This window comes from Amborella trichopoda, chromosome 6, assembly GCF_054954075.1.
Source record: "Amborella trichopoda isolate Santa Cruz 75 chromosome 6, AtrichopodaSantaCruz75HAP2 v2.0, whole genome shotgun sequence".
NCBI lineage: Eukaryota > Viridiplantae > Streptophyta > Magnoliopsida > Amborellales > Amborellaceae > Amborella > Amborella trichopoda.
The window spans coordinates 46,490,382-46,510,082 of record NC_142341.1 but is presented as its reverse complement, the minus strand read 5'-3'; the positions used below and the strand labels follow the sequence as shown (position 1 = coordinate 46,510,082).

At 34.7% G+C, this 19,701-nt stretch overlaps 1 protein-coding gene across 6 annotated transcripts in view; it reads left to right on the top strand.

Annotated features, from left to right (window-relative positions):
- Nucleotides 1–11,156: 11,156 nt before the first annotated feature.
- GLE1 (nucleoporin GLE1-like protein) overlaps nucleotides 11,157–19,701 on the top strand; it is a 34,617-nt gene continuing 26,072 nt past the window's right edge. For 3 of the 6 annotated variants that reach the window (XM_020672073.2, XM_020672072.2, XM_088868742.1), the window contains exons 1-3: nucleotides 11,545–11,893; nucleotides 14,525–14,680; nucleotides 17,368–17,517. In XM_020672073.2, coding sequence (XP_020527732.2) covers nucleotides 11,559–11,893; nucleotides 14,525–14,680; nucleotides 17,368–17,517 — 641 coding nt within the window. In that variant the 5' untranslated portion in view covers nucleotides 11,545–11,558. Of the gene's footprint in view, nucleotides 11,894–14,524; nucleotides 14,681–17,367; nucleotides 17,518–19,701 lie in introns of all 6 variants that reach the window. The other 3 variants (XM_011627876.3, XM_088868743.1, XM_088868741.1) reach the window with 2 other exon arrangements.

Genomic DNA, 19,701 nt, shown 5'->3' with positions numbered 1-19,701 from the left:
TTACTTTTAGTACCAAAGAGTCATTTACTTTTAGTAGGAGGAGGTCATGATCACTTTTGCTTGTTAGATATTAAATTGGGGGGCTGTAAATGTCATTAATTAGACTCAATTCAAAAAAAAAAAAGTTTTGCTAGGAGTTGATTGTTTCTCCATTGAAACCGTGGTAAATAGTCTCATTGTATACAATCCCTTTTGATATTGTCTTAAGGAGGTTACATCCCCCTAAAGTTTAGTGTTCTAACATATTCGTAGATGGTATTTGCCCAAGGGAGTCAAAATGGACATGCTCCTGCAAGAGGATATGGTACTTGGATGTTATTCATCTCTCATGGCTTTTTATTCATCTAAGGGATCATTTTTAAGAAAAGAGAGTATTCAATGAGACCAGTTCCCTTTCACAAAAAATATTGAAATAATTCAAAGGGCTTGAGATATAGAAAAGGTTTCTATATTTTTCCTACAACATAGAAGTTATATACTTCACCCCCCCTATCCAGGCGTTTAATTTAGATCACGTGAGTCACTGACCTTTTGATCTAGATCTGACACTTCAGAGAATTTTATTTTTAGTTTTTTTGTATAAATTGTATAAATATGAAATTTCGTATGTGCCATCTTCTCAATGGGGGCACACCTAAAAAAAAATACTAAAAATAATTTTTTGATAAAATATAATAACCAAAATACCCCTTAAAACTTTTGGGGGTATTTTGATCTTTTTATTTTATTGAGAATATTGTTTTTATATTTTTTAGAAGTGCGAGCTTAAGAGAGGAGTGGACGCCCAAAATTTGGTGTAAAAGTATTATGTAAAATAAAAATAAAATAGTGTAGAGATGTAACATTGTGATTGGGGCCATCTCAACCGTCCATTCAGAATGGACAGTTGGATAGGGACCAGGGATAAGTAAGTCCCAACATATTAAAGGTAAGCCCAGTTATCTAGGCCAATATTCTCCTTCTTAAAAAGGATAAAATGTCAGTAATATCATGGAATGTTCATGGTCTTCAAGGTCATGGTAGATTATCAAACATTGGTGTTTTTAAAAATCAACAAAATCTTGGTTTATTATTTTTGTTTGAGACAAGACTGCCTATAGATGCTACTGGTTTGTGGGCACACAAAATAGGATTTTACAATAATTTTTTTGCTAATGATATTGATGGTCGAGTGAGATTTCTGTGTTTATGGAACCCCTCTATCTACTCAATTAATATTTTGGATGTTAATGAGTAGATGATAATAGTTGTGGCTACTTGTTTATGTACTACTGACTGTATGTCTATTATTTTTTATGTTTATGCTTTCAACTCAGTGTCTCAGAGAGCCTTACTTTGGGATCATATGAGAGATATTGGCGCTACTGCTACAATGTCTTGGATGGTATTAGGAGACTTTATTACCTTATTAAATGCTTCAGAAAAAATGGATGGCAGTGGTTCTTTACCCCAGGATGGAGGAGATTTTGCACAAGTTATGTCTGATTGCGCACTAACTGACCTTGGTGTGACAAGATGATGGTTTTCTTGGTCAAACAATCAATTAATTAGGAAATGTATAAAAAGGTGATTGGACTGTGCTATGGCAACCACTGATTGGGTATTGGTCTTTCCATAATCTAAAGTAGAGTTTCTTCCCAAGGGGAACTTTGATCATTGTCATTTGCTAGTATCAATGTCAGATTTACGCCTAGTTAGGCCAAAACCTTTCAAATATTTCTCAACCTGGGAAAAAGCCGCTAGTTTTCTTGATATAATTTTTGCATCATGGCAAGTCAGTGTTGGGGCCCTATGTTCCGACTGATTACGAAGTTCAAAAGATTGAGAGGGGACATGCACACTTGGAATAAATATGTGTTTGGCCACGTGAGCAATTTTGTCGTAGCAGTTCGGCAACAATTGTCTTATTTACATGATAATTTTAAGTTGTGATCCCTCTCATGATGCTTTAATGATAGAGGAGGATTGTACTCATAAATTATAGATACTATTGGGTCATGAGAGAGTATATGGAGACAAAAGTCAAGGCAAACATGGCTAAAGGAAGTGGATTCTAATACCAGATTCTTTCATCTTTCTATAGTAATAATAAGAAGGGGTAATCATATTATTTCCCTTAAAGACTAGAATTGGAATGCTCTAATTACTGAAACAAATATTGACAAGCATATAGTTGGATTTTTCAAAGATATTTTAGCCTAGGAAAGTGATATTGATCCTCATTTGGCTGATCAGTTCTTGCCACCATCTTTGCTCACTACTAACCAGTCTTTGCTCACTACTAACCAGAAGGACATTTTGATAAAGGAGGTCACTATTGAAGAGATAAATGACTGTATCTGGGGCATGAAGAGTGAGAGCGCTCCGAGACCTGACGGTTTCACAGTGGGATTCTATAAGTTCGGGTGGGAAGTGATAAAAACGACCTTTTTTGGATCTTAGAGGCTTCTTCAAGAAAGGTAAATTCCTTCGATAAATCAATTCCACTTTCATTTATTTAATTACTAAAGTAGATTCCCCTAAGGTTATGAAAGACTTCCACCATATTGGTTTATGTAATATTATATACAAGATCATTAATAAAATCATATCTAATCGTTTATGGGTAGTACTTGGTGACCTTATCGACCTTAGACAAGTTGCCTTCTTGAATGACAAACTCATCACAGACAACATTCTTAAGGCAAATGAGATCATCTCTCTTTGCCATAAAAATACAGTTCGGGCTAAGATGTGTCTACAGCTTGATTTGAGCAGTGCATATGATAATGTATCTTGGGCCTTTATTTTAGCTACGTTACATACTCTGGGTTTTCCAGACACCTTTATTTCCTTGATTAAATCTTGTATCTCCACTCTTTTTTTCTCTGAGCTGAGAAATGGTTCTCCTACGGGTTTCTTTAGGGCACGTTTGATAACAAGAAGTTGGTTGCTAGAAGATGAAACTTACCTGTTACTATTCATAGTTTGTGTTTGATAAAAAATGGTAAGATAAAAAGAAATCTTCCTTTTACTATTTATGTTCCCAGTTTTACTCATAGAAAAAGTTCCGTGGTAAACCACGAAACTTGGAAATGGAAGTTACTTCCCCCAATAAAACATTTCATTGCTGGCTTCTTGAGGTGAGAGGAATAAGGCCAGGAAAGCAGATTCAGCCTCTAAGTTCGAGATCCGCTAGCTTTGTGTCGTCTCCAAAGACATTTTCATTCAACAACGCAACCTCCTCGAGCTTGAGACACACATCAAAATAAGCGGTATATATATCTCTCTCTCTCATACGTTCTTTGTTTCGCAATGATAACCTCTTTTTGATCCTCCCCATTGAAATCTGCAGTAACTCTCTCTAGCTTTCCCAAACTCCCTCTCTCATCTTCAATATTGTATTTTTGATCCTCTCTCTTTCACTCTTGCCCTTTCTGTAAACACTCATTGTTTCATACTCAGAAAATTTCCCTTTGTGCTATATTTCTCTCTCTACCCTTTCTATGAAAACACATTCTTTTCCTGATTATTAATTTATCTTAAGTGGGTTCTATTGTCTTTGTGATTTCTTTTTTCTCTGTAAACCTATTTGTTAAATCCCCGTTGCCCTTCTACTGTGAAATTCATAAATTTTCTGTAAAGTAGGTTTTTGTTTTCTTCCCTATTGTTTGGTGATGATGTTGTTATTTGGGATGGATTAAGCAAAGGGGCTTTTGAGATTTATTCTTTTGATGTGAAGAACGTTTATGAGAATTTTTGCCTAGCTCTATGGGAAATTTTATTTTGCCTAACTTGACAAGGAATTTAATTGAGGAAATAGAGGACTTTTGTTTTGATGTTTTTTAATTTTTATCTCTTTACCTTCCCTATGGTGTATCTTGGTGTGGTTCGCATGATGTGTTTGTTTAGGGTTTTTTGGTTTCAAGTGAGGCATGCTCTACTTACAATGATGATACAAATTATTACTCAAGCGTTCTTTTATGGGATTAGTTCATGAACTTCTTTAACATTCTATGAGGTTATCAAACATAGAAATACATAACTTCTTTAACATTCCAGCAGATTGTCAAACACAAAAACCCAGAACTTCTTACAGTAACTTATTTCTTCCCAACAAAGAGGAACTTCCAATTTACAGTTTGTGTTTTAACTTATGGTTATCAAACAGGGCCTTGGAGGGGGAAGAGGGATAAGGCAAGGGGACCATTTGTCTTCATATCTTTTTCTGCTGGTTATGGGATTCCTCACTAGAAAACTTGATTATGCTATGGAGCTGGGCATGATTTACATAGCTTTTCTTTTAGGATGTGATTATTGGATTTGGTGCTATCCAAAATCACCCACATAAAAAAATCACATATTTTGTGGGATTGATTAAGATTGATCAATATTATGTTGGATTGAGATTAATATTGATAAGTTTCCTAAAAGAAATAGAAATCTAAAAGATTATCACTCTTGGATGGATATATATTTTGGTCTTTTGAGATATATATAATATCAATAAGAAATTTCGTATTTAGCATAGACTCCTAATCTTATATATATGGGATGAAACTGCAGAGAATTCGTGTGCCCTATTTGGGTCACCATATGGGAATGATGGTTCATCTAGAGAGAGAGATGGGGAGATAGAGTCTCCTGTGCATAAGATGCAATTTCCTCTTAGAGAGAAAAAAACTTCTTTTGGACAAAAACATTGTGATGGTGCCTCTTTTAGACTCCCGAAGATTAAGAGTTTGGTTTGTTTCTTGTAGAGAAGTGGTTCCAATAGAGATTTTGTGTTGTTCCCCTTTTAGTTAGAGAGAAAGTCAGTTTTGCATTGCTCTCGCATATCTATCTGGTGTTGTCGGTAATGGTTGCTAGAAGTAAAGAGAATGAAGAGAGTGGTTTCAAATAGTTTGCTCGACTTGGATATTTTGTCGAAATTTGTTTCAAAATCTTTGATGTAACTTTCATTCATATAGTAGATTTCAGTTTGCCGTGCCCGTGGATGTAGCCTTTCTGGGGTGAACTATGTAAATATTTGTGTTCTTGTTGTATGTGCCTCATGCTTTATTTTTCATACTTTATTTGCCAAAAAAATCAACCCGATGGGTTTAGAGCTTCCGCCCAGAACAGTGATTACGATGTTTCACATTTATTTTATGTTGATGTTATTATAACTTTTTGTGAGGCATCTATTATAGTTGTCATTGCTAATAAAGGGATTCTTTCTACCTTTGAATTTGCCATTGGTCAGAAGTTGAATACGACAAAGAGCAAAGTATTTTTCTTAGGTGGTACACGGGCTACTCATTCCAGAATCTTGAAGGAGTTGGAGTTTGGAGAAGGCTCCTTACCAGTGAATTTGGGTCTTCCTTTATTCTATGGACATCTAGAGCAAAGCTATTGCCATAGTTTACTTGGCAAGGTTATTGCCATGATTGGTACTTGGCAAGCCCTTTGTTTGTCTTATAGAGTACATCTTCAGCCGTTGAAATTTGTGCTAAGTGCATAAGTTATTTTTTGGATCTTAGCATTCATGTTATCAAAACAAACATGCAATATGATTGAATGGTTGCAAAGGAATTTTCTATGGGCATGTGTGACGGAAAAGAAAAGTATTCACCTGTTGAATGGAAGACAATTTGCCATACTCATGAAGATGGGGGACTAGGGGTACATGATATTAATGATTTTAATACTGCAGGTATGATGGAGTTAGCTTGGAGAATTTTGGCAGACCCCTCGTATCTCTTAGTAAGGTTTTTCAAGTATAGATATTTCAAGAATACTTCTATATGGGAATCCAAAATGAAACGATACTGCTCATATGCTTGAAAGGGCATTCTTTTTTGTCTATTTCACTTGAAAGATAATGTTCAATGTATTATCGATAATGGTCTGCTAATGGATTTCTGGGCAGACCCTTGGTTATTTGACCAGTCGATATGGGACTCCTATGATAACAGTGTTCATGAGGAATTGGGGAATTTATTTGGATGGAAGGTTTCTAATTACATAAAAGGTTCCCCTCAGCCTTGGGCGTTTCCTTTTCCCTGATCAGAGCCCTTGACCATATGGACGGAGATCGAGAGATAACAGTATTCCCTTACAGCCTCAAAATAATTTCGTAGTATGGATCCATTATGCCAATGATATTTTTTTGATTAAGGAGCCATGCGATTTTGTTCAAAAGAATATATCATTCCAGCCTATATTTAGAGCCCTTTGGTCTTCCAAGGATCATCTTAAAGCCAAATGGTTTTTTTAGTTGGTTCTTCACAGCTGATTACCCACTACATCTTTGCAACAACACCGAATTGCTTTGGTCTCTGTATACCCTTTTTGTCGGAACAATGATGATAGCCTCTGTCATCAACTGTTTCATAGTGGATTTTCACAGGGAAATCGGTTTCTTGGCAGTGTGGTAAGTGTTTAAACCTTGGTATCTTCGTCCCTTTTACATTGAGAAGTTAGCTAGTCTACAAATTTAAATATGAGGGTCTTCTTAATTTTTGGACCTCTATCGTTTTTCAACAATTTAGTTCTTATGGGAGGAGCGAAATAGGATAATCTTTCAGTCAAAGTATACAAGAAGGGAACAAATTGTTAAGCAGGTTCTTCTCATATTCAATAATTAGCGGAAGCAAAACAATGGGCTTTTCACTTGTAAAAAAAAAAAAAAAAAGTTTATTGAAAATTTTCGAGTAACTTGGCGTTAGCAAAAGCTGAAATCCTTTATTCTCATGGTGTGGTCATTCCCTATGGCTTAGTATTTCAAGCTTAATATTGATGGAGCATCTTTGCATAACCCAGGAGCAGGGGGTGGTAGTAGTGTTATCATATATAGTAATGGTACCTTTGTTGTTGCTTTTGTTAAGCCTCTTGGAATTGCTTCTGAAATCTATGCAGAATTTATGGCCCTTGAAGAAGGTATTCATCTAGCTATACAATTGGAGTGCTTTCCCCTTCAGGTTGAAAGCGATTCATCCCTGCTTGTGCATGTTCTTCATGACCATTGTCATGCTCCATGGGTTACATACGATTACAATTAATTGTCAGAGTAAATTCTCTACTCGTACATGGACAATTTCACATATTTTTCGTGAGACTAATATGGTAGCTGATGTATTTGTCAAAAAAACATCATTTAGTTCAGGTGCTACTATTTGACGTTCTAGACCCCCAGATTTTATTTCAGTGCCTTTACTTCATGATTTGGTACAACTGCCCTACTGTAGGGTTGTAAAATAGTGAATATTATTTTCTATTTTATTGTTTAATGGAAAAAACAGGTAGGGGGCCTTCTCCCCCACTGACTTAGCCAAAAAAAAAAAATTCCATGATGAATTTAAAATCAATTTCCAATATCGACAATAAATTTTGAAACTAAAAAAATGGCATAGATCTTGTCAATCTATCTATCTAGATAATTTTTATTTTTAGAGCTTTAAATCCTTGTTGTTTTCACAACCATAATGTTCAAGCCAAGATGATTGATGTAAAAGTTTTCCAATGCTTGAATTGCAACTTTTCAGTGAGTTATGAGCTGAGACTTTACTTATTTTGATAGGGCTGCAAACCTATCAAACTATTTTCCATATATAAATTGGTGGTTTAAAGTTCCATTGCGGTTATATCTTCATTGCAGTGAATGAGGTTCTCACCTGGGTAACCATTTTAACCCGGATGGACAAGGTTTTCACAGCGGTATCAAGGTACTCATACATGTAAGTATTTACTTAAGAACAATTGTTTCATGGGGGATGGACTGCATTTGTACTATAAAACATCCAACTTAAAGATGGATGCAAATAGGTGGTCCGTCTAAAAAATAATTGTAACTAGCGATCCAGATGTTTTTTTAATATAATTATTATTTTTTTCAAAATTTATTTATTTATTTCATATTCATGATCTCCATGTTAAAGACTATATATTATCTACAAATTAGGATCAAATTATATTTAAAAAATATATTTATTGCCAATCTCATTTTTATACATGTGCAGGCTTGGCCGCATGCTAACCGCGTCCTTTACTTAATGTACTCAATATTTTTTTATATTTAATGCTCTTACCCCATAATGTAGTAACTTTTTTGTCAGGTATTTTAGGTAATTATTCAAGGGTAAAGTAAAAGTTCATCATAGAAAGAAGTACATTTATTAATTAAAATACCTAACGAAAAATGTGCACTGCAAAGTAAGGATAATTAGTATAAAAAATATTGAATATATTTAATAAATACTTACATGTTTGTGTACCCTAATATGATCCTATAACAAAATCTTGGCAAAATCTCCCATGAACTGCTAACTGAAGCAGTTGTCAATGAGGTTAATGGACATCAAAATTTGGTAAAACAATTTTAGGGATACGTCAAGGTTCGTGATCTGGAGGCACAAGAGAACTCACTTTCATCAAAGTGTTAACCACTCAAACCTCAGCAAAAATCCAAGGTGCAATCCTTCCCAACGAGTACACCCTTAGGACATAGCCATATCAAATTCATTGTTTTTGAGTCTATTACACATTCAAGAGACTCGCGTAAAACTACAGTAAAAAATATTGATACGTCTTCCAAACAATAATTCCAATAAGCATCCATTGGAAACAAAATTAAGTTCTAGCTTGTCAGAATGTTGCTCTATAAAGATGAATCTTTTTTACCATAAATTTGACATGTAGATAGAGAACTCAAAGACTAACCATCAGCTCAAACCTCACCTCAAACGACTCATTACTGATGGAGATATGATTCGTCAAAGTTGACCCGAGATTATCATTATGGTGCTCTTAATGGACTATCACAGATGAAATGGTCCATTGAGTCCAATCTCATGGCCACACAAAGACAAAATAACAAATATCTCTCACTTCAAATATCTTCCATTAGATAATAATGTCTGACTTTCATTGGGTAAGAAATACAAGAATGAAGTTACTTACATCAATTAATTGATGATACAAAAAAAATCCAGAAAAATTATGTTAATCAATAGATAATATAAGAAAAGATCCAGAAAAATTCCTTAGAGATATAAAAAGGTATCATGTTAATTTTTTTTCAGAATCAGCATGCATAGATATTATTTCTCATATTTCTTTTATCTCTGCTTCACCATCAAATTGCAGTGAATAAGGAGCATGTAATGAGAGAGTGTGTGAGAGAGGTAAGTGCTGTAACTTTGGATGAGGTAGTATTTTCGGTTGAAAGAAAATGCATTTCCTATTAGAAAACATTATAAGAAAGATAATTTTTTTAAAAAGAAAAAGATTCAATATCATGAGAGATGATGAGAACACCACATTTTACAGGTTTCATAAGGTTATAAAATTATATGTTCCAAGAAGATGCCATGGCAATGAAGACGAAGCCACAAGGAAAACACAAAGAACACGACCAGATCTCATATGTATTCATATGACAACGAAAAGAAAGTAGTCTCATAACTATATAAAACTGTAGTCCAGAGTAAAAATACGATCCTCATGACTACAAAAGGCATGCTGAAGTATAGTCCAAATTTTTTTTTTTTTCAAATAAAAATAAATAATGTTAACACACACACATAAGCGGGGGTATGGGGCAGGTGCACGGTGCGAGAGAGACCCAGAGCAAGGCTGAGAAAAAAGAGGAGTGAAATGAGAGGGGGGCCTGCATGTCCTTGTGTGTTTTGTTTAGGATAAAAAGCCATGCTAAACAAATATGGTGTGCGTGATAATTGTTAGGGTGTGGTTTCTATAAAGTTGTAACCTTAAACAAACTAAGACACACCCGCAAATTTTATCATAATATATAATTTTGATGTAATATTTTCTTAAGACTATCTAAAAATCTATATTTATATTTAATTATAAAATTCTAAATATAAAAAATGGTTAAAATCAAGTAGATCTATAAACATATGAAAATCTTGAAAATGGACGGTGTAGATAATATGTTGTAAGATGTATTATTTTTTAGACTCAAATTTTTTTTTTTTTTCATAGTAATACATCTCGATGTCAAGATGATCAATCATAGGGTTTTTCAACATTAAAATAACCTTTTCCGATGGATTTTTGAGGTGCATCCGTAGTTCTACATTATAAGGTTGCAACCTTATGTAAACTTTTTCCTAACTGATATGAGGTTGTTATGGGGCTAGAAGATAGGAAAGTGAGAAACTTAATGCCATAAAAAATATTTCAATATTCAAGATCTATGGGAAAATCATACACCAAATTAAGGTCTATAGATAATTTTTTCTTTTTAGTTTTTTATGTGTTATATTTTGGGCACCTGTAGGTGTTCTAGCCGGTACAAATGAAAAAATAAAACAAACTTTTTAATTATATATACTTGACTTTATCACATTGCCTACCTTTCAGCTTCATCACCTCATTAGAAAAAAAAGAGAAAGAGATGTGAATATTATGCTTTGTCAACCAATAAAAAAAACCCACAAGATGTGGGTATTATGCTTCATCAATTTAAAGAATTATAATGTTAGAAAAACTTAAGTTTTTATTTATTGTTATTTCAAATATGGTATCTCAATTTGGAGAAATTTGACCGGTGTAGTAAAAAAAAGAGAGTTTTGTGTTGTCTCTTGTTTTAAATATCAGACTACCCAAATATGTCGGTCAAATATCTGGAGCATCGAACTACATTAAAAATATATATAAAAAATTATATGGTATGATGTTTACAACACTGAACTAGTGACAAAACTTAAATAGAAAAACATATAAAATAAAAAGGATGGGGTTTATATAAGGTGCCCTTCTTATACTGTAAAAGTAACACACACCTCGAAAATTTGCTTGAGGATATAGTTCATGTGGTAGAAACCTTATAATGGTTTGAAAATCTATTTTTTACTAATAGTTATGAAATTTAAAATTTTAAAATAATACAAATCGAACATATCAATAAATACTTGAAAATCTTGAAATAGACAATCCATATAACTTGTTGTAAAATGTACTATTTTTTGGACTTCAAATTATTTTTTTCTTTTTTCGTATTTATATATCTCGAGGTCGAAATAATCAATTCGAGGGAAAACTCCAAAGTCGAAACACACTCTTCTAACGGATTTTTAAGGTACACCATATGTTTATAGTATATGGTTGCAACCCTACATAAACTTTTTCCAATGGAGATTTGAAATTGAGTTTTACCCTGCTTGGTTAAAGATTACCAACATTATACCCTGTGCCCCTATCCATATCCATCACCGTCAAAATAAATCCAACGATAACCAGCGCACCTTTTCGATAGTCACGGGATTACGAAGTAGTACACTTCAATGGGTAGACCGTACACCTATTTGGTGGCACGCGATGATGATGAAGCACAATGTTTTGTTCTGAATCCGAAGCTTGTTCTTCGACCCTAAGGAGCTTCAAAACCGCAAATCCCGCCATTAATCAACGGGCTTTTAATCTCAAGCTTCTTCTTCGCCACTCAGGAGCTCAAAGCCTCCAATTCCCACCATTAGTTCAGAGCTTTTAATCTCAAGCTTGAGCTTCAAAACCCCAAATTCCTCCATTAATCGACGGAGCTGTTAATCTCCATTTTTTTTTGCTGCTGCTGAACCATGTATGCCTTCCCCCCTTCTTTTATATCTCTCCTCTTTCTCTCATCTGCTCTCATTTCTCTCTCTCTTTCCCACGTTCTGTCTACTGGCTCTCCCTTCTCATTTCTCCTCTCTCTCTATCTCCTCTGGGACCCCCTTCTCTTTATGTTTCCTCTCTCTCGTCTTCTCTCCTCTCCTCGCCGCTGTTCTCTCTGCTCTCTCCCTCTCTCTACTTTCATCTCTCCTCCCGCTACAGTCTCTTCCCTCTTTCTTATCTGTTCTCCTCTCTTCCCCCTGTTCTTTCTGCTCTCTCTCTCTCTGTTTATGTTGGTTATATCGGTTCTCTGTTTATCTAGGTTATCTCTCTATATATTTCTCTCTCTCTCTCTCTCTCTCTCTCTCTCTCTATCTGATGGGATTTTATGGATTCGAGTGGTTTGCTTATGAGTTTATGAAGGTTTTTTATTTTATGGGTTTATGAAGGTTATTTATTTGATTCTAATTTAGTTTAGATTTCTTTCTTCTTGTATTTGGTGAGTGGGGTTTGTGAGTTGAGTTCCTAGTTTTCCTTTTGAGTAATTGGGTTTTGAGATTGAAGATTGAGGAGGGCGTGTTACGACAGGGATTGATAATTTGCTCTGAACTTTGGTTCTTTTTGCTTTCTGTTTTTTTTTTTTTTTGATAAAGTTAACTGTTTCGTTGAATAAAGAAAGAAGTTAATACAAGTGTTGGGTTTCTTTTTGCTTTCTGTTATTCTGGTATTCTGTGAATTGGCACTGCGTTTTCATGTATCCTTTATGGGACTTGATTTCAGTAATGAACTGTACATGGCCACTTTGTGCTTACTGCTCATGTGTCCTCTTTTTTTTATTGTATGATTAGGTCATTTTTTTCGCTTCAGTTCTTGTCATATCAAATATTTGTGTGTAAAAGAAAGAAAAGCTATATCATATTTACTTCAAACCACAGATTATTTATCTTCCATGTGTACTTCTACAAAATATTGTATTCATCATGCTTTGGCTAATAACTAACTGGGACTTATGCTTTGGATAGCATATCAACAAGATAACCTCATTGCCTTTTATCATTCCATAAGAAGTAAGACAAATTTAGTCTGGAAAATAAAAGACAGGCTGCATAATTTCTTTGAGATGGTAAGGCTTCGCAAGGGGCAATCTCCCTTAGTTTGATGATTTCAGAACAGCTTATGCCCCCAAAACCAAACCCCTGTATATTTGGTCAAATGCAAAGCAGTTCGCAAACCTATCTTGTATGTCCACACAACCCTATCCTTATCTCTTGAACACCTGGAAAAGAACTTCCTCTTTATATGCTGTTGACCTACTTGCTGTTTCCCATAAGTGTCTCGCTCCATGAAGTTCATCCAAATATCTTTAATAACTGGGATGGAAAACTTATCCTTGATTGACTTTGTTTTATTTTTTATATAGTGAAGACATGTTCCCTTTCCCTTTCGTGCTCTAGGGAGACTGTTGATGACTGATGTATTCATTCTTAGACGGCCAAGGTCTACATCTAACAATTCCCTCTTTGCTTATTTCATTCTTTTGATTGTAAGGACAATTGTAAGGCAGAAAATGAGAATTCCGGCAGTAAGATCCTCAAAGGAGTTTCGAAAAAGTTTCAGTTGGGAAATGAGTTTGAGAGGCTTAGGCTTTTGGACTGCCCTACCCCTCTAAAGATTATGCATGTGCTGCTTTGTTGGGACTTGAGCTGCTTCTCAGAAAGACTCGACTATACGCTGTCGGGTCTTACAAAACTGACATCGAGAGATGAGTGATAACTCTGCATTCCATACTCAAATTTCCACATTTTTCCCCATTAGACAATCTTCCCCCCCTTAAGCCACATGACTTCAAAGTGATCATGGGAGGAAATGTAACTTTCAATTTGAGCTAACTCAAGGTCCACAATATTGTCATTGTACACGAATTTATCAAAATAATGATTACATGGGAAGTGTAACTCCTAGCTTGTTTAGCTAACTTGATGTCCAGAATTTTGTTACTGCTACTCGAAGTTGTCAAAATAACAATGGATTTTTCTTTGCCTTTTACCTACATTATTTTGGGTTGAAACAACAAGAAAACAATTCTAGACTGCTAGTTCCTATCTCCTCCGCTCATGTTAAAGTTAAGAAGTTGGTTCATTTGTTTGCCATTTTCTCGGTGGGTATGCATGATGCCTAATCCCATAGTCTTGCGCCCTAACCACCATGCCATGATGTTGAACCCTTGTTAAGAAATTAAAATATAATTTTATTTTATATTCCTTATAAATCAGAAAACAAATCAAGCCCAATCCTAGTATCCGACCAGTCTGAAACAGATATATAAAATTTCAAAACCAATAATAGATGGCGGGCTCTTAGGTTGTACTCAATTGTCTCCCACTACAGACCACATGGCTCAAAGTGAAATATATATATATATATATATATATACCATAAACAGACTCCTTATACACGTGATTTGAGCTATTCATTGTGTTAGGCTTGTTGAAGATTAGGAGTGTCTTAAATATCTCCTTCATACATCAGTTAACAACTTTAAAAAAAAAAAAAAAAAAAAAATCTTCTTCATACATAACATAACGGCCTCATATCACTAGAAAATGACTGAATGGCTGAAACTAGCATATTCACAGCCCTCTAAAGGCCAAAGGTTCTAGGGTCAATCAAACTCAGGTACCCAAAACTTCCTTAACATTCCAGACAAGTTATCAAACATAGTTAAAGATAACATTCCAGTTCCTAGGAAAGAAGAACTTCTAGTTTCCAGGGAATGTTTAACTTCCATCAATCAAACTAGCCATATGAACCTGTTTTTTCCATTGTTTTTACTCATCAGCATTGCAATATGCGAGTTTCCTTCTTCGTATTCTCTATCTTCTCATTGTTCTTTGTATATTAATGGAGCCTCATGATTTTTGCTCGGTGTTTATTCTGTTTGTTTTTGTTGTAGGAATTTTCTTGAATTGAGATTGAGAGTTCCACAAGGCTCTCATGGGCTCTCGGCTGATCCAAGGCCTGATTGGAAGGTCGATGATCTAATCGCCGAGCTCGATGCCGTAGAAACCAAGTTGCGTAGAGTGGTTCTGTTGAAGAGTTCGACCCCATTGTATGTGTATTTTTTGATTATTTGTCTTTAATTGGGATCTTTTTTGAAAGTTACCAACTAAAAGATAAATGTGGATTAAAATTTGAGTTTTTGGGAAACATTTTAGTAGTAATATTTTTTGGTTCTTGATTCTTTTCATTTTGGCTGAATTTGAGAGTTTTTTATAGTCATTGTCAGAACTGGTGTATCATAAAGATCTAGTTTTGGTGATTTTCTAATATTGAAAATCTATTTTTGACTTTCTTTTGATATTTAGTTTTTTGCATGATAGTATTTTCTAGAGAACCTTGCAATGTGATAGAAATTTAAGGTTTTTCATATTATACAATGAATAAACGTGGTTTTGTTCTTTAATTTTTAAATTAAAAGAAAAGGTTCTACCTAGCCAAAAAAATTCAATTAATATTTTTTTTGAAGAAAAAGTCAATTAATATTATAAAGGGAAATATTCGTAAATATCCCCTATATTTTTGTGGTATAAAAAAAAAGTCATTGATGTTTTATATTTTACGCTCATATCTCCTTTTTTAGATATTTTTTATTTTTTTCCAAGATGCCCCACTTTAGAACTCAAGTTACATGTGGAATCTTTCTTTTTTCATTGTGAGATTAGTTTGGAACTTGAAGCTCTAAAGCGACTTTTTCATAAATAATCTAGTTTGGAACTTGTTCATCCAAACCGAACACTTGCTCAAAAAAGAACTTGTAGCTGGTTTGGAACTTCGAGCTTTGAAATGGCTTGCTTGTCTCTTTTTTGTGAATGAGCTACAAATTGCTCCTTCATTAAAAAATGGGACAAGGTAGCCAGTATGGAACTTGGAGTTTTTTTTTTGATTACGCCAGTGTTGAACTTGGACTTCCGAACTGATTTAGTTGTTTTTTTTATTTTCAATGAGAGAGAGGGAGGGAGGGAGGGAGGGAAAGCTTAGCTTGTCCTAATAGAGCAAGTGTCCAAGTCTTGTCAAAGCCCTCTTCAACTTTAGCTTAAATGATGCTTGCCTTGCCACTGGCTTGTGTAGCTTGGGTACACATCAACGCGCTTGTGACTATGTGAGAGAGAGAGAGAGAGAGAGAGAGAGAGAGAGAGAGAGAGAGAGAGAGAGAGAGAGAGAGAGAGAGAGAGAGAGAGAGAGAGAGAGAGAGAGAGAGAGTTTTGGGGTTTTGGGGGGGGGGTTGGGGTGGGAGTGGGCGGTCGCATTGTGTTTTTTCGAGTGAAAAGCTTGGTTCGTAACTTCAAGTGATTCACTCAAAAAAGGATAAAGATGAGCCAATTCAGGCCTTGAACTTTAGAATTGACTACAAATTGTTTTTTAAGTGAAGGAGCAGTTCGAAACTTCAAGTCTCAAAGCGATTTATTAACAAAAATTTGGTTCAAAAGTTGCGATGCTAATCCCTTGATAAAAAAGAAATGCCTTGGTTTTGAACTTTAAGTTTCGAACTCTGGGTATTTTGGACAAAGATAAAAAAAAAAAAGTAGGGACATGAGCATAAGATATAACATATTAAGGACATCTTTTTAATACTGCAAATGTAACGGATGTTTGTGAAAATTATCCTATTATAAACATAAATGAGTATTACAAATAGTGGTTGAACAATCTTCAATCTTGGATAAGAAATCATTGATTGAGAAAAGGAAATGGTAGGTATGTTGGTGGTTCCTAGTAGGAGTTGGTGGTTCCATATGTTTTGTAGTATATAATCACTAAACATGTCTTGTAACCATAACAACCATTTTAGATAGAGCACTGTTTCAAAAAGCGGACCGCCCAGTGCTTGGGCGGCCTCCTAGGCGGATATCCCTGGGCTCCTGCCTGAACCCGTTTAGGCGGCCACCTAGGGCTTGCGCCCCACCCAGGGGAGGAAATGCAGCTCCTTGAAGGTATTTTTGGGTCATTTTTTTAATACTAAAGGGGGAAAATTGTGGGTTTTAGGTTTATTTGAAACTTAAAACCCATTAGAGGCTATTTTAGAAAGAGAAAACCAAAAAGACAAAAAAATTCTGCTGGCCCCCCCAGGTTTTGGGCGCCCACCTAGGCGCTAGGCAGCTTGGACGGCCTTGACAACCTAGGTCCCGCCTAGCGCTTTTTGAAACATTGAGATAGAGCATGGGGCTGGAAAGCACTAGGTTGGAGGATTGAACCCCCTTCCAGTGCTCTAATAGGACATACTTCAAACTTTTTATTCTTTTGGCTTTTTTTATTTGATTTTACTGGGTCGTCCATCCTACTAGTCTGTAATGGGATTAGTGGGTGGGTAATCCACCCCATTGGCCGTTACTGAAAACAATGATCATAATTTTGTAAACAGATATGTAATTGCAATAGTAATGTAATTATAAATATTATATCCATTATAAACAAGTTTATGAATGTAATGGAAACATTGCCATTGTATAAAAGACCTACAAACAAGAGCATCATAGATCGTATTATATGTAATTGCTTGTTTTATATGAAAAGGATCTTCTTTACAAAATATAAAAAAAAAGAAAGAAAGAAAGAAATGATCTTCTTTAATATGATTTTGAATGATTGATTTCACTTTCAAAGATTCATTCTAAGTAAAGTTACACTTTGGCAAACACTTTTAGATTGAAATTCTTTTCTTTTATCATGGCTCTTTCTTATTAATTAATTCTTCCTGTTTAATCATCAACCTTCATTGTTATGTTTTTTGTGAATTAGGGAACGGCCAACTGCGACATGCAATTTGAAGAATACTACGGGTTTTGTTATGTGCTTATCTGATGATGAATATGGGGAGAATGGAGAGAGTTTGAGTAAAAAACCCATGGGTGGTATATGTTTCTCGTGCAATGGACTTGATTTCGACAGGTACATTATATTATTTATGTTGTTATTCTATGCTGAGATCATTGTGAATTTCAAATGATATTTCAATCTAAGATCCCTAGCTATCTTTCATTCTGAAAGGCATCTCGGATCTGCTATTGATGTATGTAAATTAGAGGCCTGTTACTGTTATGACTAGAATGTGGAACACTGTTTTCAATTTTTGTTCCTCTGTTTTGATAATTATGTCTCATCGTAAAGTGTAATGTTGCTTGCACTAAATTGTTTATAGCATTCTTATATTTCTCTCTCTTTTTTTCTTTTCCCTCATAATTACTATAGGGTGCAGTTGGCATACGGATGCAAGGTGCACCTTCAAATTTTATCATGGTATATAATTTTGATGTGAAATGTTCTTAGGATTATCTCAATATCTATTTTTATATCTAATTATAAAATTTTAAATTTCAAAAATGGTTAAAATCAAGTAGATCTATAAACATAGGAAAATCTTGAAAATGGACGGTGTAGATAATATGTTGTAAAATGCACTATTTCTGAGACTTAAAATCTTTTTATTTTTCATGGTCGTACATCTCGATGTCGAGATTATATTAAAACTATCTTTTTCGATGGATTTTTGAGGTGCATCCGAAGTTGTAGAGGTAAGGTTGCGACCTTATAAAAGCTTTTTCCATTACTATATGTTTCATGTCATTCCCATCTGATGTAATAAGCATAGGTTTCATATGCAACAAATATATACTTCACTGTTATTTTCGTTACAACTTTTTGTAGTTGTAATTGTAGGGTTGGAACCCCTTTTTTTTTGTGGGATCACTAGTGTATATTGTCCATATTTAACATATGTAAGGTTGATGAAGGGCAATATTATTCTTATTTTTAATATTTGTTTAATTTCAAAGGATGTATATTTAATTTTAGTTTCAGGATTTATTTTTAGGTTTTTTCAGTTTTTTAAGAATTCTACGGTTTTTCTTATATTCTCATTTACTATATTCTGGTTACTATTCATGAGTGCTGTTCACAGGTATTATTCCTAGGTGCTGTTCACATGGGTAAAATTGTCATTACGATTTTAAAGTTTAAGTTGGAATATATGGGTAAATGTATATTTTTTGGACTTTTTGTATTTAGAACATTAAATAATATTATAAAGAAGTGCATGGGGGCTTAGGAGAAGGCAATCAGATGATTTTCATAATTGAGAAAAAAGAAAATCTCAGGCTTCTGCAATCCTAGCTTCGGTATGGAGAAGAAACCTATGTTTTATTTGAATTGTGCTTGTGTTTGGTTTTGTTTCTCACGGATTTTAGTGTTTCCTGCATCAATGGTTAGGACCCGAGGCACAAATTTAATCTTGATGTTACATAGACACCTCATATTACCTAGTTGGTCTATAGGATCAGCCATGAGATCAGTCACTTTAGAAATAAGGTAAATTGGGTTGTATGGGTGTTTTTGTACTTGAAAGGGCTGATCATGGAGTAATGAGCACCAAAATAATGGAAAATGATGCCTTCTTAGGATAACAGGGGTGGGTAAATGTGATCAAATGATAGACTTGTGACGTAGTCGTCTATTTACTTTGCTCTAGTTTCAGCAATGAGATTCATCTGTTAATCATCCCATGCACATGTCCTTTGTCAAAGATTCTAAATGGTACTTGGATTGGTGTTCTAAATCTTGAATAGTATAACATGTGTAATTTACCTAAGAGGTTGAACACACAAATGATACATGTAATGCTATAGGGGAATGGAATTTGAGAATTTCACATGGTGTGTCACCTTGCAGCTTGTTTTTATGGTAGCATGTAATTGAGTTTGCTTCTTGCTTCATTTAGAATAATAATGAGGCCTTTTTTGTTATGTATTGGATCTGATCACTGAATCTTAAGTACTGGACCTGATCACTGATTCTTACTGATTTTGGTCGCTTGATAGCAAACTTTAATTTAAATGTCTTATTGTTATGCCAATATCCATCTTGGGTCGATAATCCAAGAAAATGGAGAGATTGCAGAAGATATCACATACAGAATTAGAGTTGGGTGGGCGAAGTAGAGATGTACAACTGTAATTTTATGTGATCGCCGCATACTAATGAAGCTGAAGGGAAAGTACTATGGGACAGCTGTAAGACCAACTTTGCTCTATGGGGCAGAATGTTGGGCAGCCAAAAAACAATATACCCATAGAATGA